General features: G+C 40.8%; 4 protein-coding genes across 4 annotated transcripts; 2 read left to right on the top strand and 2 right to left on the bottom strand.

Annotated features, from left to right (window-relative positions):
* Positions 1–461: 461 nt before the first annotated feature.
* Positions 462–1,352, top strand: LOC121053615. The gene has a single exon (XM_040521253.1). It carries the CDS (start codon positions 587–589, stop codon positions 1,205–1,207), a length of 621 nt encoding a protein of 206 aa, XP_040377187.1. The 5' UTR covers positions 462–586; the 3' UTR covers positions 1,208–1,352.
* A 4,650-nt stretch (positions 1,353–6,002) lies between these two features.
* Positions 6,003–15,696, bottom strand: LOC102705504 (probable cyclic nucleotide-gated ion channel 20, chloroplastic). The gene is made up of 14 exons (XM_006647923.3): positions 15,546–15,696; positions 14,447–14,494; positions 13,582–14,031; positions 12,680–12,865; positions 12,259–12,357; positions 11,561–11,698; positions 10,219–10,476; positions 9,069–9,332; positions 8,771–8,916; positions 8,475–8,552; positions 7,401–7,530; positions 6,998–7,244; positions 6,755–6,917; positions 6,003–6,398 (listed from the first exon to the last, which is right to left on the bottom strand). Exons 3-14 carry the CDS (start codon positions 14,020–14,022, stop codon positions 6,257–6,259), a joined length of 2,292 nt encoding a protein of 763 aa, XP_006647986.2. The 5' UTR covers positions 14,023–14,031; positions 14,447–14,494; positions 15,546–15,696; the 3' UTR covers positions 6,003–6,256.
* A 143-nt stretch (positions 15,697–15,839) lies between these two features.
* On the top strand, positions 15,840–19,417 carry LOC102705224 (putative D-cysteine desulfhydrase 1, mitochondrial). The gene is made up of 10 exons (XM_006647922.3): positions 15,840–16,113; positions 16,270–16,335; positions 16,464–16,658; positions 16,760–16,870; positions 17,233–17,324; positions 17,763–17,852; positions 18,020–18,077; positions 18,152–18,265; positions 18,751–18,848; positions 19,024–19,417. The coding sequence occupies exons 1-10, from the start codon at positions 15,859–15,861 to the stop codon at positions 19,226–19,228; spliced, it is 1,284 nt and encodes a 427-aa protein (XP_006647985.3). The 5' UTR covers positions 15,840–15,858; the 3' UTR covers positions 19,229–19,417.
* Positions 19,380–20,772, bottom strand: LOC102704950 (universal stress protein PHOS32-like). The gene is made up of 4 exons (XM_006647921.3): positions 20,460–20,772; positions 20,262–20,371; positions 20,015–20,133; positions 19,380–19,905 (listed from the first exon to the last, which is right to left on the bottom strand). The coding sequence occupies exons 1-4, from the start codon at positions 20,635–20,637 to the stop codon at positions 19,815–19,817; spliced, it is 498 nt and encodes a 165-aa protein (XP_006647984.2). The 5' UTR covers positions 20,638–20,772; the 3' UTR covers positions 19,380–19,814.
* Positions 20,773–24,372: the final 3,600 nt, after the last annotated feature.

Below are 24,372 nucleotides of genomic sequence, written 5' to 3'. Positions count from 1 at the left end.
CTAAAATTTAAAATTTGAAACCTACTTAAGAAAGGCTTTCTCATTTCAGTATTGAATTTTTTAGATCGCAGATAAAATAATTCACATTGAAAAATTAAGCATTTCCAGAAATTAAATTTTATCCTATAATTTAAATATTTCTAACCCTATTCATGATACTGTTTTTCTCATCAACCAATTTTTATACCTTCCTATTTTATATGGGAAAATATCCACCTAAGCACATGCTGACGTGCCCTCTTACATTCATCCATTCACCATTTATGGAAGGACAATAAAGTCTTGTTATTTTAACCTTAATTCATAGTAAATACTTATATTTTGAAAGAAAGTAGACTCGATAGTTTTCCTTATTTTTTGGAATCAATTAATCTTTCTTGTGATAGCGGTGTACAATTTAGCAGCATTAGCTCACTGACAAATTGACTCGCACACTGTGATAGTCTCTTCTCTTGATAAACACATAGGTCTCTGCAGAGCGAAGGCCAAGCAAAAATATCTCACATTGCTATCCCAGGAAGGCCTTTTTAGGATAACGCATTTCTCGTCTTCACAAACGTACGTACGGTCACTCGCACCACCGGCCATGGAGCTGCTGGTTCTCCCTTCTCGTGGCGCCGCCTCTCGTGGCGCCGCCACCCGCCCGCTTCATCACACGACCCCGCGTCGCGTCGCCGGCGCCACCACCGTCCGGCCAGCGGCGGCAAGCTCCAGCAACGTCGAGGTCATCGACACCACCGCCACCGCGGCGGCGGCAGCGACGACGGCAGGGGACGTCGTCGCCACGAACCGCCAAGAATGGCGCGCGGCGAGCTGCCGGCCGGCAGGCGGGCTCGGCCTCAACCTGTCGGAGGACATGAGGCGCGGGATGATGTGGCGGATGCTGGCGCCCCCGGTGGCGGCGGTCGCGGCGGAGGCCGCGTTCCTGAGGCTGCTCGACGGCGCGGCGACCGACGCGCCGGCCTGGGCCGGCGCCACGGGCTCCGCCGTGCTGTTCGCCGTGGGGCTGCTCGGGTTCCACTACGGGTTCTTGTCGTCGAGGTGGGACACCGCGGAGAGGGGCTCGCTGTTGGGGTGGGAGCTCGCCGCTCGCCACTGGAACGAACTGTCCATGGCCAAGCATCCTCGTTCGTCCATGGATGACGAAGAAAGTGACGTCGACGAAGAGGAGGAAGACGATGAAGAAGATGACGAAGACAGCGACTAATTAATCCGATGTATATATACTAATTTATTCGATTAAGCCAAGAAGTAATCAGTAAAGTGGTTTTAGACTCGTAATTATAAATCTAGAAATGGGTTATCATGTGGGTTTACGATAATAACAGCAAACACTTCTAATTTCTTACTAATACCTTGTGTTATGATGGTTGGATAGATTGATGCAATTGCCTACTGTTTTGACAAAACCACACTACTGCTGTGTTAAACTGGACCGAGATTTTTGACAAATATACGATTTTAATATTTTTTACTACGCCTAATTCATCTATCTATCGATATATATTATTTCTTTATATATCTAGATTTATAGCATCTATGTAAATTTAAATAATATTTAAAAAATCTTATATTATAAAATATAGATGGAACTACTTGTGCTTCCTCCATTTCATCGTTCATTTCAGGATACAAGAGGTTTTTATCTTTAGATTCATTCTTCTGTTTCGGGTTATAAAATATTTTGTCTCTCTCTAGATCTATCTGCGAACGTACACATATATATTCAAAGTAAATAGTATCATATGTAGAGAAAACCACAGCATCATATAATTTAAAACAGAGGTAATAATTAGATTACGTATGTTTGCTTTAGGTTGTGTTCATATTACCAGTTTATTGTTAGCTTTTTTTCCTCAGAACTGAACTATTAAATAATAGTGTGTTTTTCATATACAATTATACATATATATTCTCAAATTTTTAAAGTATTAATGTTATCACCTATACTATTAAATACTCTATCATAAACGTTTTGACTATATGATTAGATATCTTTATACATACATACTCATTAGCACATATAAATTTAAACAATACTGAAAATATCTGAAGTTATGAAACAAAATTATTTATTAGATAATCTTCGTCTTTCCTTAAAAAAACACATCTTTAATAATCATCGAGCAAATCGTGAGCAGGTTGATCCACAATTTCCCAGCGCAAAGAATCCCTCGTGGCCGTCGGATAAGCTAGCGCAGAGCGGCCAAACGCTCGTCTTCTCCGCTCCCGCAACAATGGAGTCTCTTCTGCTCTCTCGATTCAGCGTCACCCCCACCTCCACCTGCACCTCTTCCCCCCTCCGCCTTGGCCTCCGCTCCTCTCTCCGATTCCGGTCTCCTCCTCGCCACTGCCCCATCCGCTTCAGCGCAAGCTCCGGCGGCTCCGGCGCACCCGACAACCGCGAGGACGGCGAGTTTGGAGGGACCGATGACGATCTGAGCACGCTGCCTGGGAAGGTCATCGATGCCTACCGGAACAGCAACAACGACCTCCGGACTTTCCTCCAGAATCTCGTCGACGCCGGCGTCGCCGACGAGTCGGCCGTGTTCGGCGGCGAGGAGGGCGACTTCCTGCGCGCCCTCATCGATGCGGACCTCCCGGGAAGGAGCCCTGATCTCAGCGTCCTGTGGAAGCTCCCGGCCGTGGCGGTGGCCTCGTTCGCCGGCGTGCCCGCGCTGCTCGGGTACCTCGGCGAGGCCGCGGGCGCGCACGTACCCGCGTGGATGCCGCTGGTGTACTCGCTAGCGTCGTTCCTGGTCGGGACGCTGCTGGTCGCGGACGCGTCAGTCACCGACGAGGAGTGGGAGGAGTGGGTCGGGCGGCGAGAGCGCGAGGGGGACCTTGCGTTCCTCGACTCGGAGCAGGTGCTGTGGCGGACGGCGCGGCGGCTGCCCGCGGCCGTGCTCGCGGCGTCCGCGGCCGGCGAGGCGGTGCTGCGCGCGGCGGCCGCGGTGACCGGGCTCGACCTGGAGCCTCCGCTCTGGGTGGGGTTCCTGCTCTTCGGCCTCCTCCTGGGCGTCCCGTACGGCGTGTTCTCGGCGAGCTTCGATCCGGCGGTGGAGGGGTCGTGGCTCGGCTGGGAGGAGTTCGTCAACAACGTCCGCGACGTCGTGCTCCGCGCCGGCGATGGCCATGGTCACCGCGACAAGTAGTAGAAAGATTGTTACGTATTTCATTCGACCAAACAAAGATGATGGCTCCGCCTAACTGTTTTAGTGGTAGCGTCAGTTGATGAGCTGTTGTGAGGTGTGACATGCGAGAGAAGGAAACAGTTTTTTAGCATATCGGTTGCTATGTAAATAATCGTTAAAACATATGAAAAAATTTATAAAATTAATTAATATAAGTTATATCAGTTCATATATATGCAATTTAAATTTAACTTTTACAAGTTATAGCAATAAACAAATAAAACTAGAGTACGATTTTTGGTTGTTCATAAGCATCGTCGTAAACTGGGAAGTGTCATGCTAAGAAAATTACACTATTACTAGCGTGTAATAGAGGCATACTCTTACTGTTATCTCACGAGCTGAGTAACTCATGTCGCCATAGACAAGCGTCTCTAAGTCTAAGGCCATCGGGGTGCGTTCGTCCTGGTGAAGGATTCGCATTGCGTGCGCCTTGGTAATGGAGCCATAACACTTCACGTAGATGAAGGTCATCAAACCAATCTCAAGACGTTGGTTCAATAATGCAGAGTAACCTTGGATGTGCCCACGGAAGATTTTGGTTATCAGCCCTCAGTGTCTATTTCAGTCTATATAATTTTTTAATTTACATACAAGTCTAAACTTTTATACCAGACACTGTAGAATCCAGAAAATAATACAAAGTACCGTATCACCCTGATTTCTCTATTCCCCTCCATGTCAGCCTTGGTGGAGATGACAGCTGCATTACGTCCACTCATAGATGGCTCCTCTCTAGTTCACATCGCTACCATTGGGTGTTGTTGACTCCCCTATCTACTCACTTCGCTACCTAGCACGCTGTTTATGTAAAATTAACATCAACACGCCGAAGACATGGGAGATCTAGTTAACTCTAATGCAGGTTCTCAACTTTCGTATTCGAGGTATGCTAGTTAATTTGACCCTATAATTAACAAGGAGAAAACAAAGTTAACTTTAACCAGTCAATCAACCTCTAGGCTGATGGTTGATATGACGATCAACTGATTTGATCTAAAAGGACAGTAATAGATTAATTGATTTTATAACAACAACAATAATAATCAATGTAAATAAATTAGCTAGATACAACTAGTTAATAATTAATTTTGATTTACTAAATATCCAATCTATTTTATTATGAATAATCGGACTGAACCGAGATAATATAAGATTATGACTAATAAAGATAAATTAGAAATATAATGAATCTAGATTAATTAATAAAGTCACATTAGCAGTCATCTCGACTGTGGTCTATTATAAATAAATAAAGATTTACCTCAGCAGTTAATCAACTTAATTTAATACAACCTTGATAGATCAGACTGAACTGTATAAAGTTATACTTAACTAAGTTTGATGGAAAACCATAGCAATTCTATACTCAACTATCAATCTAGCGAACCGATGACTAGGATATACACGATAACAAGGTAACTTATCGGCTAAAACTCCGATGAAACATAGAATAAGATAAACGATTTGACAACTACTGTTTGATCAAAGTAATGCTACGGACCTAACCGGGACATTATAAGATTAAAAATAACAAATAACTATTGTTAAACAAAGTTAAAATACTCAGAGTGATTGATCAGTACAATTCGAGAAATAAATATAACTTCGATCAAACTATAAAGATCGATGGCACCAATACATGCTTTGATTAAAATATTGGACTGAACCGAGAAAGTCTTTATCTAACCTATAAAATCAGGTATCAATCAACTAGAGAGATAAAAGATATAAAGATAACTTGAATTAAAACTGATATAAAAACTAATAATTGTACAAGTTCGATTAAAATATTGGATTGAACCAAGAAAGTCTTGATCTCGCATATACGACTACTATATGTCAAGAACTTACCCAAGTATTGAAGATCGAACTTAACTGATGCAGCCCAGCCGAGGGCTCACTCCGACGAAAAATATAAACTAAGGTTTTGATGTGCCGAAATTATATTTAGATCGATCTATCTTTATAAGACTCTTGGCGGACATACTTATACCCTTTGGCTAAAATAGTCCAATTTGACTACAGGCAACTGATCGAAGTCCTATCTATAGGAAAAGAGAAATAAAAAATTTCAAGGAACTATATCCGCATCCGATTTGGAAACCATCAATCTTATTCACAGGAACATTTCTATGCATTGGCCGGCTTCCAAACCTCCGTCTATCACTTTAGGAAACTATTGGCTTCGTTTATAGAATTATCTCGCAAACGCATTGACTTTCGATTTTACTATATCTTCTCAATAGTCAAAACACTAAAGACTATCAAAATTTTAATGTTAACACATGTCCGCATTTGTTGTCAGGGCCGCTCGGCGCTGCATCTAGCTCATCGTCATTGCTGCAGCTAGATACCACCGGTGCACGCTACAACTCGAGAGATCAACATAGAGAGGAGATAGAGGAGGTGGTAGTGGGACCCATGGATGGAAGTAGAGAAGGCTTAATTTTGGCTAGTTGGGGAGGTGGATTTGGTAAGTTGGGGAGGTGGATTTGACTAGCCAAATGGCTTGACAAGTAGGTTGGAGTGCCTTGTTCTCCTTTTCTTTCACTGCTGTTGTTTGCCACCGTGGGCGGTGAAAAACTTGCTAGAAGATGAATGCAGTGGATGGTTAGAGATGATGTGAAGTGTAGGAAGGAATGAGAGACTGAGGTATGCGTCCCATTGTCATACATACTCATAATGAAGAACATATGTGGAGAGACTATTGGAGCACGTGTTAAGTATGAAGAGGAATCTTATTGACTAGATTGCCAAATAGGTAAATAGAGGGTGAAATTAGACTGTTCGAGATGCTCCTACTAAGCCAAGAACGAACCAATTATATGAATGAAAAACTAGCCTTCGTTATATACATGAGATATTGAGATACAATTCCTCCAGTTCGGTACTGTAGTTACGAGATCTAATTGTGGGGACAAAAAGATTATGTAGCTCACATATAATAAATACATCCCGCCAAGTAGATAGATAGCCACAGGATGTCAGGGCTCTAGGACATACAAATGTGACCAAGCGTTAGCACATTGTCAGGTGGAAATCATACCCTGAAGACACATTCACGAGCCACGTTCGCGTGCGGAGCTGTAACACTTATCGCCCAACTTCGACATCCCAGCTCGCTTCAATCGCCTGTTCCGATACCTCCATGCGACTTGAATACGGGTTGCAGCAATGGTTCTCCAGTAGGGTGACTCATACCTGTTGGACGAAGTTGCAACAGCCGGTCACCAGCATTAGTGAACATTGTCCATTGACTGGATATCCAAATATATATATGTTCGGCAACTGATACACTCAGTACAAACCTACATTGGCTAAAAAGAAAGAAAAGAATACCATAAATAGTTCTAATCATCCCAAATATCCCAGCTAACAACAATCAATGTGATGCATGATGAACAACTCTTAAAGTTTTCCCAATTAACTTGTTGTAAATTAGATTAAAATCAACAGATAAACCATCCACAATTCAACAAAATTCTAGCTGAATCAGGGAATTTATTTTGATGAGCAGGTATATGATCATATGACACGTTAAAGAAAAGGGTCGCCACCTGATTGCACCCTGCACTCGTGGATTGCGCAAGAATCGCGAAAATTGTGAAGTTACTTCTTCAAGATCACTTGCTCTTAGCACAAAAGCTTCAACATTTGTTAAACATCTTACAGTTCGAATAGCAACCAAACGCATACCTTGGAATCTGATTTTCCCACCATCTGAAACAACAGAAATATGGTGACTTACCAAACATAAATCACAGAAAGAAATAGAACAAAACAATGCAGAAATTGTGGACCTCTGTTTGCTGAAGAGTGTTCCAAATACCACGTGAGGAGCTCCTCTCCACATACATCACCCTCATGCAACGGAGCTTTGCTTCCATCTGCACTGATGCTTTCCAGCTTTCCTCTCACTATGAAGACCATTTTTTCAACCGGACCACCTGGATAAAGAATGTCACTTCCGCTAATATACAAGTTCTGTCTTAGTTTATCACATATAGCGTCCAAGATGGGCCAATCCATCAATGTGAATAATCGGACCTGCAAAATAAGTCAGCACTTGAAAATTATATGGGTAAATCATGAGCAAACCTCAACATTAAAATGGATCGTATGAGCATGGAAAATAAAAAGGTAATGGAGTAACTAGTTGCGGTGATTGCTCCCCCAGAAAAATTAGTCATCATAAATACAAACCTTGTTAAGAAATCTAAAGAAATGCCGCCGTATGTCCCTTTGAATATCTTCTGGTAAATTACTTAAAAGCTCCTCTTCATTCACCCCTTGGGTAGCTGCCCAGGTGAACCTTTCCGCACGTCTAACCCTCCTGGACATTCATAAAACTATTAAGTATTGCAATCTTTCAGTTCAAAAAGAAATAGGAAGTCAATTGCTTGCCAACTTCAACAAATGCAAGTTTAAAAGAAATAGGAAGTCAATTGCTTGCCAACTTCAACAAATGCAAGTTTGTGTGCTGCCACCCATTGCGGAAATATTCAAGATTTACCATTATCTTCCTATCCAGCCAAACTTTAACTTCTGGTGTGAATCATGTGAAGACTGAAGAGAATGCAAAGAGGACGGGCTCATTTCAAACATTTCATAAACTGACAGTCCCTTTTTCTTAAAAAGGACAGAATACACACACAGACTGCCATTTGCTTGTTAGTTGCATGTTTAGAGCAGAGAAAACTCAATATCAATCTCTGGGTGTCAAAATAGATGAAATTGCATCCTTTTTTTTGGGGGAGTGGGGGGTTATTGATTTCTGCATAAATAATTGCTTAAAAACAATTATCCTAAAAGAACATACCAACCCGAAATTCAGGTATCTCATTGGCATTGCCATGAGACAATGCATTTCTGCATATGGAAACTTGGTAAATAATTTGTGACAATTTTCAATATTAAACAAATGCTGGTTTTCCCGAGACTAGTTTGCTCATGATATAGCATACATTTGTTTTACACACAAAACATGAGACCTGTAACACAGATCATTGTCTTCATGAGACTCCCCTTATAAGATGGTTTATCAAGAAAAGCAAACTTGATAAGTGTTGAACATTAGCACATGTTCTTTTTCAGGATTGTAGTAGCCACATAAACAACAAATAAAAAGACAAAACAAACAAAAAACAAAATATTAACAGTTTGATTTAATAAATTGTTGCGATTTGTTACAAAATTAAGGAATGCATGATGTTATTTTGTAGAAAAGAGAAGAATAGTTTCTTCGTAACATTTTGTTAAGAAGTTCTGTAGATAAACCTTCTCAAATCTTCTGGCAGGCGTCTGTGGCTCATCCACTGTTCAACATCACGCCTCCTAAGTTGCATCTCTAGTCTCCTGCGGAGAAAGGAAAGAAGAGAAAAGACATATATATCAGGATTAAATATTTTTCAGTTAGCTGGTACAGGTTATCATTTTAGGTCCATTATGCATATACTGTATGGTACCAATTCATGATGTATATTAACACAAGAAATTGAGGTCCATCTCGTGATAATAAAGTAGACGATATTGCACAATAGAAAACTAAGTAAACCAGCAGTATAACCACGTACCGTCTCCCAAGAGCTTGGAGAAAATTTTGCATGTTCCCAATAAGTAATGCAAAAAGCAACAACCCCAAACCGATAATAGCCATAGTAAACAGGACTTCCCATGCGAAGTAACTTGGGACAAGATTGCCGGCTAGCGTACTTATTTGCTGATGTCAAACCAAAAAAAGTTCAGCAAATTACAGTAAAAGTGTACAGTGTTAGCATGGATACTGTAAGCACGTCTATAAACCTAATTTATCAAATGGAACAAAAGCGACAGAACTAATGTACACAAATATGAGGAACAAAAGTCAAATACCTGGAAACCCCAAAATAATGAATATATATAACGTTTAACAGCATTGTCCTCTGTAGTTAGCAAAACAGCCTGCACATAAATCCCATAGTGGAAAGCACCGTCCACAGTGTCAAAACAAGCCGTCGAGGCTGAATCGTCAAACCACTGCTGCCTGTTTGTTTCATTCTGCTTCCCAATATTAATGCCACGTCCACAGTCTATAAAACCATCACAAGACGGAATTTTTGATGCAGAACACGCATTTCGTAGGCATTGGTTGACCCTCTGTTAAATGAAAAACAAAAGGAACAATGATATCATGAACCTCTACTTAATATCTCCTGAGGTTTATAAGATAAAGTGTGAACATACTGATTTATTATCACACTTAAAACTCAGGAAAACCAGCATATAGACAATAAAATGCACTCTAAAACCAGAAAGAAAACAAAATGTATGTTTTCTCAGTATTAATAATAATCTCCAAATTTAGGGAATAATTAATAATATGACACTCAAATTGTTGAAATTAGCGAAATGCCGCTCAAATCAGTCTTGTATATGTAAAATGCCTTTCTTAATTTCATTTCCTGCCTTTGCCAATTTCGCATTTTGGAGCCATGTGCAAAGAAAAGCATGCCTTTCCGCTATCACCATTTCTCTCCCCATTCCAAAATTCCAACAGTTTCCGGGCAATTGCTCTCGATCTCTGGTAGACTAGGTTTTGACAAGCTCCATCAACCACACGCTGTCAAACCCTCTGGTTTGCATCTAATTCTGAGACCTCTGAGGGGCTGGCCACAGCAGTATCAAGCAGGTTCCTGTCCCCAATAGTTCATTGGTTGAGACAAGACACCACAACAAAACAACTGTTGCAATGAATATGGTGATGATGAAGCTTGAGAAGGTGGCAATAATGATGAGGGAGTGGGAACAGTGCTGCTGCTGCTCTTATGGAAGGGGCAAAGGAGAATGGGGGAGTAAGAAGACAAAGGGAAGGACATACTGGTCAGTTTAATATTTGAGTGAATGCAAGGTTGATTTGAGTGGTTCCCTATTTCAACATTCAAGTGTCACTATGACATTTTCCAGATGAAAAACAACTGGTTCAACATCAATACAAATAAATGTAATATTTTTGTGCAGAAACAGAAATAGAAGATGAACTAACCTGCAATCCAAATAGGTACCAGCATGAACCAACAACATGCCCCGCCAGAACAAACATTAGAAGGTTAATCACAAAGTTAGCCCATGCTGACTCAAATATGAATCCATTGGCAGATGAGGCAGACTGACCACCAAGCAATGGTACAAATCTGATGATCCGTGGAACATATTGAAGAAGAACAGTGATACGCAATAAATTCTTAGCATAATTTGCAGTTGACAACCCAACATATTTAGGGATGACTAGCAATATCATCACCTTGATCAAGGAACAAAAGAAAGAAAAATGAATTAGCCAATAAGAGAGAAAATGTGTATTTTTTTCGATGAATACCATTTATTAATAAAGTTAGAAAAAGAAACATACATCTAGTTTACATAAGCAACTGGAGCAATAAATATTAAATATATAAAAGACATCTGTGGAATCAAATCAAATGCTGCACACACTGACAATATTCATGGCAAACAGAACAGAAAGCTACAAAGAATTCCCAGCCTAGTCAAGATATTTCTCTATACGATCAGCTTTATGGGATTCATCCTGAATCTCATATAGGGAATAAACAATTAGTCATTGTCATGCCCAAGATCTATAGTGTTATTAATGCTAAACAGCAACTTGTTCTTGTCAACTTCTAGCTGGCCTAAATATATTAGGACCTACTCTGAGACCAACACGAACTACCAAAATAAATCCAAAAGGTTCAATAGCATATATTTTCAATGCAGGATTTGCCTCAATACTCTTCAGAAGAAGCTTATGTATTTTAAAGTACATAAAAGGTGGAGATCAAAAGGGTTATAACTTAAAAATATACTGTGGTTTATTGTTCATGTGAAGAGAGCTGTAAAAAAGCTCTTGATCTTCCCATGATAGGCCCACCCATAGAGCTAGCCAGATATGGCAATGAATATGTTATGTGCATGGAAAAGATGAATATGGATCACTAGCACTTGCCAATCGCCAGCAGCCCAGCATTCTACTGTGTCCACCAGCCCACCACTTAGCCATGGCAGTTGCAGAGTAATAAGCTGCTGGATGGATGCCTGGGACCTCCTAACTAGACTGCTTGTGCCAGGTCTCCAACATACTCCCAAAAGCAGCCCTTTTATTTGTTCAACCTAGCCTAAAAATAATTATCATAACCCTCTACAAACAGGTTACCTTCAACTACCGACTTCAAGAGGAGTACTGAAGCAATATTAAAACAGAAATAGAAATAAAAAAGAGAAGGGAAAACTTCAGCCAAATAACAAGTCATCCATCATGGATAGAGAAGAAAAATGAATCTCAATGTTAAAATTTAGCAACATTAATTCAGAAGGATAAAGCAAGTTACCTGAGGAAGTGGAAGCACAACAAAAAAGTCAAGTAAAAAATATCCACGAAGATAACGGACAGCAATTTTCTTTGGTTCGTCTACTAAATCTCCAGCTCCCACTACTCGTGATTCTGGAGCTACATAAGCCAGTCTGAACTGAAAGATATGCAACAAATAAGGTCAAAAGTTGGTAAGATGTTTTCTTGGGGCTAAAACCGGACAATAGCAGACAGATGCAAAACTACAAGATTGCCTTATATAGCAAAAGGAACATAGTCAAAGCATAACAAACCAATACCAGCCAACAAACAAAGTGCAATAAGATATCACAACAATTTGATCATGGGAATATTCATGATAATTCATCCACTGAAGATAAAAACATGCACTACTGTTAGTTACTAAAATATGATCACCATGACACAAGAACATTAAACCTCAGCGATTTCTCACATATTATCAACAGGCAAAAAGTGCAAGTTAGAATGTTAGATACTCCCAAAAACTCGGTATCTAAATTTGTCATTTTTAGAGAAAAAATGTCAACCCTTACAGGCAAGGAACTACTGATCACTCAACAAATATGCTTGTCGTAATATGCATACCAAAGTACAAAAATATCATCAAACTGCCTTCATGCCATAGTGACCATACCCTCTCATGGAACATGATTTATAAAACCTTATATAGAATAGCAAAAGCAGTGATGCACTAACCTGAAGAAGCATGTGCACAAAATAAATAGCATCAGTCAGACTTCTCACAACTGCAAGTGCTGTAGCAAAATGCCAGTTCAACACAATGCATTTGTTACCCTGAATCAAACGAAAATGTACATATATATGTGCGGTCAGCCTCGATCAAAGTTACAGCAAGAATGCTTAACTAAACGCAATGCATCCTGAAATTGTGGTTTCTAAAGGAAGTTCATATAACTGCTCCAAAATGTTTTGTGATTTTTATTTCTCCTACACATATCACTAAAACAGGAATGGTTAAATAATGGGAGGGATAGTATGACTAAGAAAAATAGCAAGATCAGGTCGCAAACAAGGTGCAAGAACAAAAGAACTGTAAAAGAAAGTTGTAAGCTGTCCACAAATTGACATGAGAAGAAATTTCAAGTGAGCTAGTTACCTTTTCTACTGATAATAGGAAGAAAAACAAGGGGTCGATGAATATGGCAACCAGGCATGATATCACAAAGAACTGATTCCATTGCTGAACAATTTTTGCATGTGGGTTCATAACTGGAATGCGTGAGAGGAAATGCTCGATTTCCTTCTTCCACCCACCACCATGCTTATAAAGAAAAATTTGGAACTTCAAGAGAGAAAAACAAAACAGATTAGATTATTCAATGCAATAATACCAGTAAGTAATGGTAAGCACTCTTAAGAAGTGTTTCGAGGAAATCTAACTAGATAAAACAAACTAAGAAGAACCAGGTACTAAATAAATAGTAAATAGAGTTCACAGCGGCCACGCGGCCACAATTGTGGCTTTCCTCTACGGTACCACCTCCCACAATATTGGCTGCTATTTTCCAATGGAGATCGAAATACAAATTTTGGTAGTTAAAATTGATTTATTTGTATCCAAATGTAGTTGGTTGCTTACTAGGAGATTCTATATATTTAAGATAGAAATATCAACTAATATTACCTCTCATCTATATAAGGGTGTATTTTATACCCTTTTTTTTCCATTTATCTTTCATTGGTTTTAGACTTGTATTCTCTATTTTATTATGCTAGGGAAGTCATCAACACAAAGGTTAAGTCAAATTTCTGTATATTTTTTATGCACTATAGCAAAGTCAATCGAAACTACACCGCTATCTGCTATTTAGTAGCTTGCTAATATTCAGAAGCATTGTGCTTCTTGAATCCAGATCACTTATGAGAATTGATTAGTATGTATCAATATCATGTTATTAGCTATTACTAGAAAATGTTGCACAATCCAGCCACAACTCAGGTTCAGATAACAATCATATAATTTTATACATCCCTACAAAGAGAGAAAAGTAAAATCACCTTACTGTCTAATGTATTTGGACCTTTGTGAAAATGCCTTTTGCTTTTACAGGCAGGAGGGCAGTTGACACAATCAGGATTGTCACATTGTCCCAAAGGTCCAGACATCATCAAGTGTTCATTCTTTGGAATGTCTCCACTATAAGACCACCTGTTTCCTTGAATTTCTTCTGGCATTACTGCATGTGGCTTGTTGACTTGTTTTCCTTGTGAAGGTCGAGGAGGCATATCTAGTGCATCTCTACTTGTAAACGGAATGCCCACTGCTGCAGGTTGTGTTGGTGGTTGAACAAACAGAGGACCAGTATGGGGTATAAATGTATCTTCTTCGTATACATCATCCCTAACTGGTATGCACATTGATGTACTTCTAAGAGGAAACTTTGGTAACTCAACATTTCTTTGTAGCATAGGAATATCATCTCTCTCCTGGTCAGGCATTTCTGAACCCTGAAATCGGCATGTCATCCATTGCAATAAAAAGTAAAGTTTAATGACATAAGCAAGAAATTTTGTATCCTTTTGTATAAAAGCACGCTATCCATCTTTAGAGAGCAACGACCCCGATCTATACTCATGTTAGACTTATTTGCTGCATAGTGTCAGCATAATAATAAATTAATAATAAAATTTCAGAACACTTTCAGGGGTGTAAAAACATATTACTAAGTGCCAGTGTCCAAAACAACCGGCTTTGATGGAAATATAAAGTTGTTAACTTTTAATGGCCCCCAAAATAGCACAAAAATAATCTAGGAACAGCAGATCCACATATAGGTTGGGCAAACAAATTCAACCCATGTTGCGTTAATACCCTGCTGCATATCTAACAAAGGTGACAAGCCAATCAAGATCAAGTGTTCACCTGATTAGATCCCCCAACTTACAAAACCTATTACATCTGTAGGAGTCGCTGCAAGAACAAACAAAACAGAGGACCTGAAATGAGATAAAGGCATTTTGCAATTTGATGGAGAGGGAAAATTACTGACTACTGAATAATGCTGAATTTTCAAACTAATAACTGCAAACCAATCAAGACAGCAAATAACTATTAGCTCTGTTTCAGGTAATAAGATGCTTTAGTTTTCCCTAGATACATATGGATACTAGTGAATCTGGACGTATATACATACATGTATACATTGGTTCATATATAAATCTAGGGAAAAACAAAACATCTTATAACCTAAAACGGAGGGAGTAATAATAATTTAATATAAAAAGGGTAATGTTACCTAAACTTGCTCAGTTTGAGATATACCAATAGAAAGTCTTGGTTCTCTCAGATACCAGCTAAATAGTGTGTTCTTACTTAGTCTACCGTTCTCCTTTAATAGAGGTTCGATTGACCCTTAAAGGTTTAAGCCAAGCAGCACAGGCAGCCGTGCTGTAGCCTCCAGGGCATCGTCAGTGCCCTCCTCAAGCAACTTGAGCAATGGTGGCATCTGGGTGCAGTGGGCAAGCTACGGTAGATTGGTGGTGGACCAATCGAGGCTAAAAGTATTGTTCTCCTCGCCGCCGCCACCCATTCGCTCCAGCACATTGCTTCGGTGGAATCATCTATCTTATCATCACAGTTTACTAAGCACTGCAAACATCCCACTTCACCAAATCTAACACCCAGATTTGCATACGGAAAACCAATCCAACTACTTCCAGGAAAACCAAGCACTCATCGACTCCCAAATCAAAGTAGGGCTTGGAGCACGGATGCGGCGACCCTCAGTGAAGACGAAGATGGTGCCGCGGCGAGAAGACGGCGGCGGGAGGCGGTGCTACGCTGGGAGCGGACGGCGCCGGCCCTGGCTGAACGCGAGAAAAAAAAAACCAGAAAAAACCTCGAAAAATCGCCTCTCCGACTCCTCTGGAAGCATCAACACCTGCTCCCCCACCCTTCTACCACATCACCACGCAAAACCGCAGAAAAATGAACAAAAAAAAGGAAGAGAAACAGGACTAACCCGACGAGTTCTTCTTCCTCGAGACGTCGGGAGACTGCAGCGATCAACAGCAGCAGCCACAATCGCTTTCAGAAGTTGTGCGCGATTTGGACAGTGAAGCGAGAGAGAGAGAGAGCGTATTGCTCCCGTCCTTATTTTGTTCCCTTTTCTTTTTGATAATTATTTTTATGCCATTATTCTGTGGCTTCGACGCTAAGGACCAGGAGAGAGAAAGCGAGAGGAGCGGCAATGAGTCAAAAAGACGTCTCCTTTTTTGTGCTAAGTGGAATAGAAAATATAAAAATTATTCTGACATGGCCCACGTGGAGGTGCGATGAGGTGGGGCCCAGTGCTCAGTAGCTGCTCTCGGGCCCACCAGGTGGATTCTGGATTGTACCTGCTGGCCAGAGGCGGCCACTCTCTCATTCCCCTCGCCTCCGCCGCCGCCGCCGCCGCTGGGATGGCCGGAGTAGCCGCCGCTTCTGCCGCCGGGAAGATCGGGAGCTTCCTCTCGAAGAAGCCGTACGCGCCGCCGTCCTGGGCCTCGCACCTGTCCCCCGCTCCCTCGCAGACCTTCTCCCTCGGCCATGTGAGTTTCCCTAGGTCCACCAGTTGATCCCCACGGCCGCGCTCGTTCAATTCGGTGAATTTTCAGAGTATTTTGAATTGATTAGGAGAATAGGAGGTGCGTGCGTTTGAATGATCGCTTCCGGGAAACTCATGGTTTAATTCCTGGTCGAAGCAGTTCCCGACGCCGATCCACAAGTGGAACCTGCCCAATTTGCCGAGTGGCACGGAAGTATGGATCAAGGTGAGAATAAGATACCAGTCTCTTGCGTTTCCTTTACTGTGTCAGTGAATAGATATACCTCAGCGATAGAGTGATTTGTTAGTGGAGTTTGGCTACTGACACGGGAGTTTTGTGGGGGGAAATTGCAGCGAGACGACCTATCGGGCATGCAGTTGAGTGGGAACAAGGTCCGGAAGCTCGAATTCCTGATGGCAGACGCCGTCGCACAGGGCGCTGACTGTGTTATAACTGTAGGTGGTATTCAGAGCAACCATTGCCGTGCCACAGCAGTGGCTGCAAAGTATCTAAATCTTGATTGTTATCTGATACTGCGCACCTCCAAGGTGATTTGTGTGCTTCTGAGATTACATCATTAAATTGCTAGAATACCGAGTCGGTTAAAATTTGAGTTGGCCTGGTTTTGACGAGAATCGTTCACATTCAGCTTCTTGTGGACAAGGATCCTGGTTTGGTTGGCAATCTCCTTGTTGAGAGATTGGTGGGAGCGCACATTGATCTTGTGTCAAAAGAGGAATATGGAAAAATTGGCAGCGTGGTATGCTCTTATCCATGATTTGCTATTATTGCTGTTGAGTTTTTCATAATTCTGTCAGGCTAGCCAAAACCTGTCTTATATAGGTGTTATGCTGTTACTTGTAACAGTGCTCAAGTAATTATTTTATAAAATTGTCCAATCATGTAGAGAGTCATACAGTATATGTCTGCATCGTACAATTATCACGGTCATTTTCCCCTATTCTGAAAATGATGTACTGCCTATTATCGGATATGTATGTAGATAAACCAGTCATTTGATTTGTGTCATTGCCTATTAATATTTTTAGCAGTCTTTTTCTGCATAGAACTTTTTCCATATTTCTTAAAATCCCTAATCCTATATGGACATATTTGGTTCAGGCTTTAGCTGACTTGCTGAAAAAGAAGCTTTTGGAAGAAGGCCGAAAACCATATGTTATTCCTGTTGGTGGATCAAACTCTCTAGGAACTTGGTATGGTTTTCTGTTCAGTGCTAATTGTTGAGCCATACTTGCATTTTTTTTCCTTCTGTATATAGCATACTTTGAAGTTTCCTCAGGGACTATTATTCATGGATTGGTGCCTATCATAAGTTCATCAGAAAAGAAGGAATTACTTCGTATTGAAATAAATGTTAGTGCATTTTTTTTGTCACAAAGATCTGTTGGTCACCATACTACCCTGGACCTGGAAAGTTGGAATTGTCTAGGGCCCTAGGCACTTAATGTAGCAGATCTTATGCAACGGTAGAAGGTCTAGTAATATCTTGTATGGTGGCTAACCAGTGGGGCGTAGCTGAAGGAAAAATTTAGTGTGCTCTGTCAACATCTTTTATCAAATGGGTCCCAGAATCTATATTTTTATATGAAAGCTGACCTATCTTCATAATTTGTATTTATGTGCCTTTGTAGGGGATATATAGAAGCTATACAAGAGATTGAGCATCAAATTCAGATATCAGGTGATGTTAGGTTTGATGACATTGTTGTTGCATGTGGCAGGTATTTTCTTCATACATTATTTACACCGTTCACTGCATTTTAAATCCTCAAAGTTGGGTAGTTGTATACCAGTTAGGTAATTGTGTACTCACTTGCACTCATGCCTAGATCCTGATAGTAGTAACATCGCCACTTTATATGACTCCATTGATTTTAAATTTATGCAGTGGTGGAACCATTGCTGGTCTTGCTTTAGGATCAAAATTGAGTAGCTTAAAGGCAAACGTATGCACTTTCTTTGGCTGTTCTTTTTTTTATTCTGCTAAAGTTTTTGGACTAATTATCCACTTTTAGGATAGGTCCATGCGTTCTCTGTTTGTGATGATCCTGAGTACTTCTATGCCTATGCTCAAGGACTGATTGATGGACTTCATTCTGGTTTGGTTTCACGTGATTTAGTCAACATTGAAAATGTGAGTAAAGTGTTTAACTTTCTATATTTTATAGTAAAATGGTTCTGATGAGTGGCTACATCCTCCAACTGAGTCTATGACATTGTTATGCACATACTGGTACATACATAATTGTTCTGAAACTAGCTCATTAATTTGACTGCTCAAATTTCACAATGGAACTTTAAGGCCTGTTTGGCAGGGCTCCAACTCCTAAATATAACTGCTGGAGTGGAGTCTGGAGTGGAACTGTGGAGCAGCTCAAAACCAGCTCCATCCCTCTAGCTCATCTTTTTCATATCAGTCCAGCCCACTCCACTCCCTTTTTGGCTGGAGCTGAACCATTTGGCTGGGCTCCAGCCTCCAACTCCAGGAAAGGTGGATTTAGGAGCTGGAGCTCTGCCAAACAGGCACTTAATCAATGGTTGTTTTCCTTTAATGTGTGTTGGTGGATTTTCTGAACATTTTACTGATTGACTTGCTGAACTGCAACTCCCGCTTGACAGGCTAAGGGCTTAGGTTATGCCATGAACACAGCTGAGGAACTTAAGTTTGTTAAGGACATAGCTGCAGCAACAGGCATTGTCCTTGATCCAGTCTACAGGTACAATACATTCCTATTCCTGCAAAATTGAACTAGCATGTAACATCTAATTTACAACCAAGACGCTTGCTATTTGTCGAAAAGTATAAATGCTTTGCTGTCTCAGACTAATTTACAAGTTCATGATAGATTATCCATATTATTGCGTAAAGATATATGCTTCATCTTTCTGCAGTGGGAAGGCAGTATATGGAATGCTGAAAGACATGGCTGCCAATCCAGCTAAGTGGGAAGGGCGAAAAATTCTTTTTGTCCATACAGGCGGTCTACTTGGTTTGTATGACAAGGTTGATGAGTTATCATCTTTGAGTGGGAGCTGGCGCAGAATGGATCTTGAAGAGTCTGTTCCACGCAAAGACGGAACTGGTAAGATGTTCTAATTGCTATGCTCCAAAATCTCTTTCCGTTGTTTGAGGGGTTTCAGACATCTCGTTGTCTTAAAACGAGTATTCACCTCAATTTGTACAACAAAATTCAGAGAAGATGGTTAATGTGAAGTACTGACTGTTATAATTAAAGAACAAAGCATATTTTGGTGCCATTTGGAAATGAAGCGTTATATATCTGATCTACTGGCACCATTTATGTTCTCTTTGCTTATGTAAGATTGTTCTCTTTTACAAAAATATATAAATTCAAATATGCCATTCTGTTACAAAGACCTGCCATAGTGCACCATTGTTCTTAGGCCCATTCTTGTCATACACATAAAGCAAGTAAACCATGACAATCTTTAACATGCACCATTAACAGTAGTAAGGAACAACATAGGAAGTAACAGAAGGAAATACACCGGAGATTCAGATTCAACTCAATGGTAGTTTCCATTAATATGGAAAAGCTAAGTGCAGGGTTCAAAAATCACCATCCTTGTTACGACACCAACTCACATAAAGATTCTCTGCTAACCGATGAATGAGCATGAAAACGAGATCAGCACTCCTAGAGCCCCATCTTTTAGCAGAATCAGGCATTTGACCCGGTTGGTCCGCGCACCACAGTAACCGGGCAGCTTGCATTGTTGACAACATAGTTGCTCACACTTCCAAGTAGGGTCCTGTATTGAGGTACAAAGGGGTAGGAATATAAGGAAGCCAAGATATAACCATACGATTTTAACATGGAAAAGGTTAGATCAAAGAAGAAAAGGTGGTTTAGATTCTAACCTCTTCAAGGGCCCTAAACCCCTGCAACCAAGCACAAAGGTATTCAACTTGAGATCATCTACTGCTTCACAGAGTTTCTCCCTTGCATCGCCCCAGTAAACTTTTGCGAGCACTTCCACCTGATTCAGACAATATGGGATCAATGTTTGCTTGGAATTACATTTGGATCAACCTCTGTTTTTAGTCTTTACAGAGTCTCATCACGGGCAATTCGTGAATAATGAAGACAAGGCTTCCGAGTCATTACCTCCTTGGACTTTGATTCATCTTGCAGGATCTCTAGTACCTCCCTATCAGGGTTGATCCCATACCTCGCCTGCACGTTCATCTCCATGAACTCCAGCAGAGGAATCAAAGCTTCAGAATTCAGAGAAACAGAAAGTCAGAAACGAATGGTAGAACAATAGTTTGCTGAAAAGAAAAGAACTGCTATGTCTCTACATACGTGAGCCGGTGCTCTTCCAGAGCTCCTTGTGGCTGGCATCTGCTCTTTTGGGAAGGACATGGATGAGGATGATCCGGTCGCCGGCCTTCACCAGGTTATCCACTGCCCACTTCGCCGCAGCCTTGCTCGACGGCGAGTAGTCCATGCCGAGGCCGATGGTTCGCTTGTCGGCGGCCATGGCAGGGTAAACGAAGGTGGTGAAGCTGTTTGAAGGAAACTCCAAAACAAGAGAGGTATTTGTGGTGCTGTTTAGGCTTGCGCCACAAGTACTCCTTTTTAAGGCCGTTGAACACCAACAGAAATCGGGTAAGTATCGCCTGTTGATAGCGAACTTGTAGACTAGGTTGGCTTTATTCCTTGTGCAAACTGCCTGTCTCCTTTACATGGCCGATTGGCCGTTCGCCAGATAGGCAACCATGATGGTGCATCTCTCTCCAGAAGGCTCTTTACTCATCTGGAAAGTCTAAGAAGAATTTCGTCCAAGCTCAGTTAAAGTCCGGGTTCGATCTGCGGCCCAAGGTCACTTGCGTTGATTAAGAGCCAATAATGTTTTCAGTTCTCAATTCTGACGCTGTTTCTTTGTGTGGCCAATAACATGGAAACAAGTAAGGTTCCAGAACAAAGAAATTTGACCATGTGTTTGTTCCTCTGCATCGAGAACTGGTCCGTTCAAGTTTATTTGCAGATGAAGAATTTGTTTTTGCAAGGTTGGCACTACAAGGTCCAAAACCATGGGCATGCTGGCGGATTTACAGAACAGGGGAGGAATCGTATGCTCAAATTTTATTCTCCCTCAGCTACGGTGAACCAGGTTCTAGATGGAAACGCTCAATGCCTCTCAATACATTACCGTAATCATGAATTCATGATGCACATATGCTTCGGTCAAGCCAGTTGCAGAGCCCCTAACTCTCTTTTTTAGAACTCAAAACTTTTTTTATGACAGATCGGGAATAGTCCCCGAGACATCGTCAATTAGATTATCTTAAAGCAAACCATACTTATCAGAAGAAAGGCTGGGGCTGCGTTCGATTCTGCCGATTGCAAAAGCTGATTAGCCGCACGGAAAACGATAAACGTAATTAGCACATGATTAATTAAGTATTATTAAAAATTTGAAAAATGGAGTTATTTGATTTTTTAGAACAATTTCTATATAGAAAATTTTTACACGAAATAAATCGTTTTACTAGTTTAAAAAGCATGCTAACGGAAAATGAGATGAAGTTTAGCCTAACCGGACGAATCGAACGCTGCCTGGGTGTAGCATCTTCAACATGGAGCTAAAAATTGATTCCTAATTATCCTGAATTGCTAACGTCCTAAAAAATATTAGAGCCAAGAATCACTCTCGTCTCTAACAGTGATCCAAAAGTTAAGAACCCCAAGAGAAGGCCAAAATTTGGGTCAAAAAATGCTGATACTTGGGGGGCTAAAAAGTTTGGAAGTAGTTTTGAGCAGTTGTTGGAGTGTGTTTTTACCCTTTAATACCAAAATTTAATTTTTAGGAATCATATTAGTCTTTTATTAGAGATGTTCTTAGGAACCAAAGTTACTAATGAAAACCGAACGAGGGGTTTAAGTGGGTCAGTCCACTTGCACCCCTAAACTAAACAGCAGTAGAGGAGCACAACGAGAGGGAGTTGTGACATTGCCGCGTCGATTATATCTCAGGCCTCTATTGTCATGCACTTCGTTTAATAGACTAGTAATCTCTTCAGTTGCCTCCATAAAAACCACATAATTAACATGTTTGTTGTTGTGTCGTAGATTTTGGCGTGAGCTTCACTGACCTTAGCAAAGGATATCTATAGAGTTTGCCATTGAATTTGAGGAGCTCGGGCTTAAAACCTACGAACCACGGTTGCGCCAGTGGTATGTGCTTAACCCGAACGACTATCCCTACATGCTACTACTAAGACAAACAAAAAGATAGTTCTAAAGTCCAACCAACCCTAATCACAAGAAATTTTAGACAATGACGAACGAACTCTTGTATTATTGGAGCTAGGCATGAGTTTGAGGCAGAGGTGACCTACAAATTATGGTTGAAAGATCGATATAGTCCAGAAATCATCTTAGCAGAACCAACTGAAGAAGGCCGAATCTCAATCCGCCATGGATGCCTCCCAATAGCACCATCAGCGGAGCCAGCTCGAGATGAGCCGCCACTATCTCTACGGCCAATTTTTGCTAAACCAGCTGCGATGGTGGTGACCTGGTAAGGTGAGGATGAGAGCAGCAGCGATTGTCGAACTGGGCTACGCAAGCCAATGATACCGCTAAGCCTAATGGGTGAGCTGCGGTGAGGATTGGGCCCGATCGGCTGCTCGGCCCATCAAATCGTCGTTGTCTATCCGGACCATTTGGCACTGAATGTCTGAATTCTTCCGAGCTGAAAGATTCAATCAACGGGACGACGAACACACTTCATGTTACAGCGGAAGCAACCCCGGCGATACGCAATGCTTTTCCTTTACCGTGTAATGTTCTTGACAAAGGTTAGAGCAAGCACCCATGTCATACACTTAATCCGATTAATTACTCGCATTCAGCTTGCTTGCATCTATGGTGCCTAAGCAGTTTGGGACCGTCTAGGACTCGTTCTAACAAGCAGCGGTGCAAACAAAGGTTGAATAAGCTAACCCCGGGCAAATACCACTGAATTAAGTACCTGCAACTGGACAAAATTCAAGTTCTGGACTCATTCAGTCCTTCTTCATTGAATATTCTTGTGGATTCTCAAGAACTTTTACTCGCAAAGTCCGACAATATTCCAAAGCCCAGGTATGCAGTGTACATGATGGGATGGGCATTATAGTGTAAGAACACCTATAAATAGGAGTACCTTCTCATTCACCAAAGGCACCAAGCTTGACTACCCTGGCCTGAAGTAGGATACTCTCTGCTGGTTCGTTTCTGCTATTTATTAGCTGTATATATAGTTCTTTCATCTTTGCTAATTTGGTTCTAGGAGATTTTCAAATGGCTACTTTATTTTCAGGGGCATTTTGAAGCATTAGAGTGTGTGCATCTCAGAGATTTCTGGAGCAGGAATGGGGAAGTCCAAGCGTAACAACGTCAAGAGGAGCATCTGGCAGTTCATCTGCGGCTGCGGATCGCCTCCTAGAGATTAGCTGAAACTCCCATACATACACGAAAATAAAGCAGAAGTTGCTCACGCTGCATGTAGGGCTCAGGGGTGTGGTGTTATTAAAAAAAGATGTCTTGAAGTTCTTGGTTGTTTGATTGGTTGTTCTGTAGTTTTATTCGTGTTGAGTTTATTTCATTTTAGTAAAAGGAAATTGAAGTGCATGTAACCATATTCTGAAAAAAAAAAACGTTTCACTTTGTGTATCATGACTATGACCTAAAATATTCTGGCTTCCTCCGGATGTGTACTGTATTGCTCATCAAGAAAATTGCTAGTGAATGTATGATTTTTTTTTCTCCTGATAAAGTTAGAAACTTTATAGGATTTCCACGAGAATAAGATAAATCCCCAAACAAAACCGTCTAAAAATACAATCTTAAAACTTTATTTCCTATAATATATCTGTAAAATCCAACTGATCTATATATTTCAAAATATATTGATTATTGAAGTTTTGGAAGTTTGACTTAAGAATATGTGTTCTTGACCCAAGAAGGGGTAGTTTTCAAGCATCTCACAAATTTTAGGTCCCCTTTGAATTGTGCTATTCGAAAAACACAAGAACAAAAAATATAGGACTTTGATATGAATGCAAGGAAAAAAACAAAGGATTAGAGACACAGGAAAAAAAATGATTGTTTGATTGAATCACAAAAATAATTTAAGGAGAGAGAGACAGAAAAATTTACGTGAGCTTAGATCTCATGTTACAATTCCTCCAAAACTTCTATAAGATGAGACATTCTATAGGAATTTAAT

This window comes from Oryza brachyantha, chromosome 2, assembly GCF_000231095.2.
Source record: "Oryza brachyantha chromosome 2, ObraRS2, whole genome shotgun sequence".
NCBI lineage: Eukaryota > Viridiplantae > Streptophyta > Magnoliopsida > Poales > Poaceae > Oryza > Oryza brachyantha.
Note: the sequence above shows the minus strand (reverse complement) of the source record. Positions and strands in the feature narration are given on the sequence as shown.

Coding starts and splice junctions, on each gene's coding strand:
- LOC102704950 (XM_006647921.3), bottom strand. CDS start 20,637: ATGGCCGCCGACAAGCGAACCATCGGCCTCGGCATGGACTACTCGCCG. Junction 20,134..20,261: donor ATGAATCAAAGTCCAAGGAG/GTAATGACTCGG, acceptor TGTCTGAATCAG/GTGGAAGTGCTCGCAAAAGT. Junction 19,906..20,014: donor GGTTTAGGGCCCTTGAAGAG/GTTAGAATCTAA, acceptor ACCTCAATACAG/GACCCTACTTGGAAGTGTGA.
- LOC102705224 (XM_006647922.3), top strand. CDS start 15,859: ATGAGGTGGGGCCCAGTGCTCAGTAGCTGCTCTCGGGCCCACCAGGTG. Junction 16,114..16,269: donor AGACCTTCTCCCTCGGCCAT/GTGAGTTTCCCT, acceptor TGGTCGAAGCAG/TTCCCGACGCCGATCCACAA. Junction 16,871..17,232: donor ATGGAAAAATTGGCAGCGTG/GTATGCTCTTAT, acceptor TATTTGGTTCAG/GCTTTAGCTGACTTGCTGAA.
- LOC121053615 (XM_040521253.1), top strand. CDS start 587: ATGGAGCTGCTGGTTCTCCCTTCTCGTGGCGCCGCCTCTCGTGGCGCC.
- LOC102705504 (XM_006647923.3), bottom strand. CDS start 14,022: ATGCCTGACCAGGAGAGAGATGATATTCCTATGCTACAAAGAAATGTT. Junction 12,866..13,581: donor CAAATACATTAGACAGTAAG/GTGATTTTACTT, acceptor TCTCTCTTGAAG/TTCCAAATTTTTCTTTATAA. Junction 8,917..9,068: donor CATTATTTTGGGGTTTCCAG/GTATTTGACTTT, acceptor GTTTGACATCAG/CAAATAAGTACGCTAGCCGG.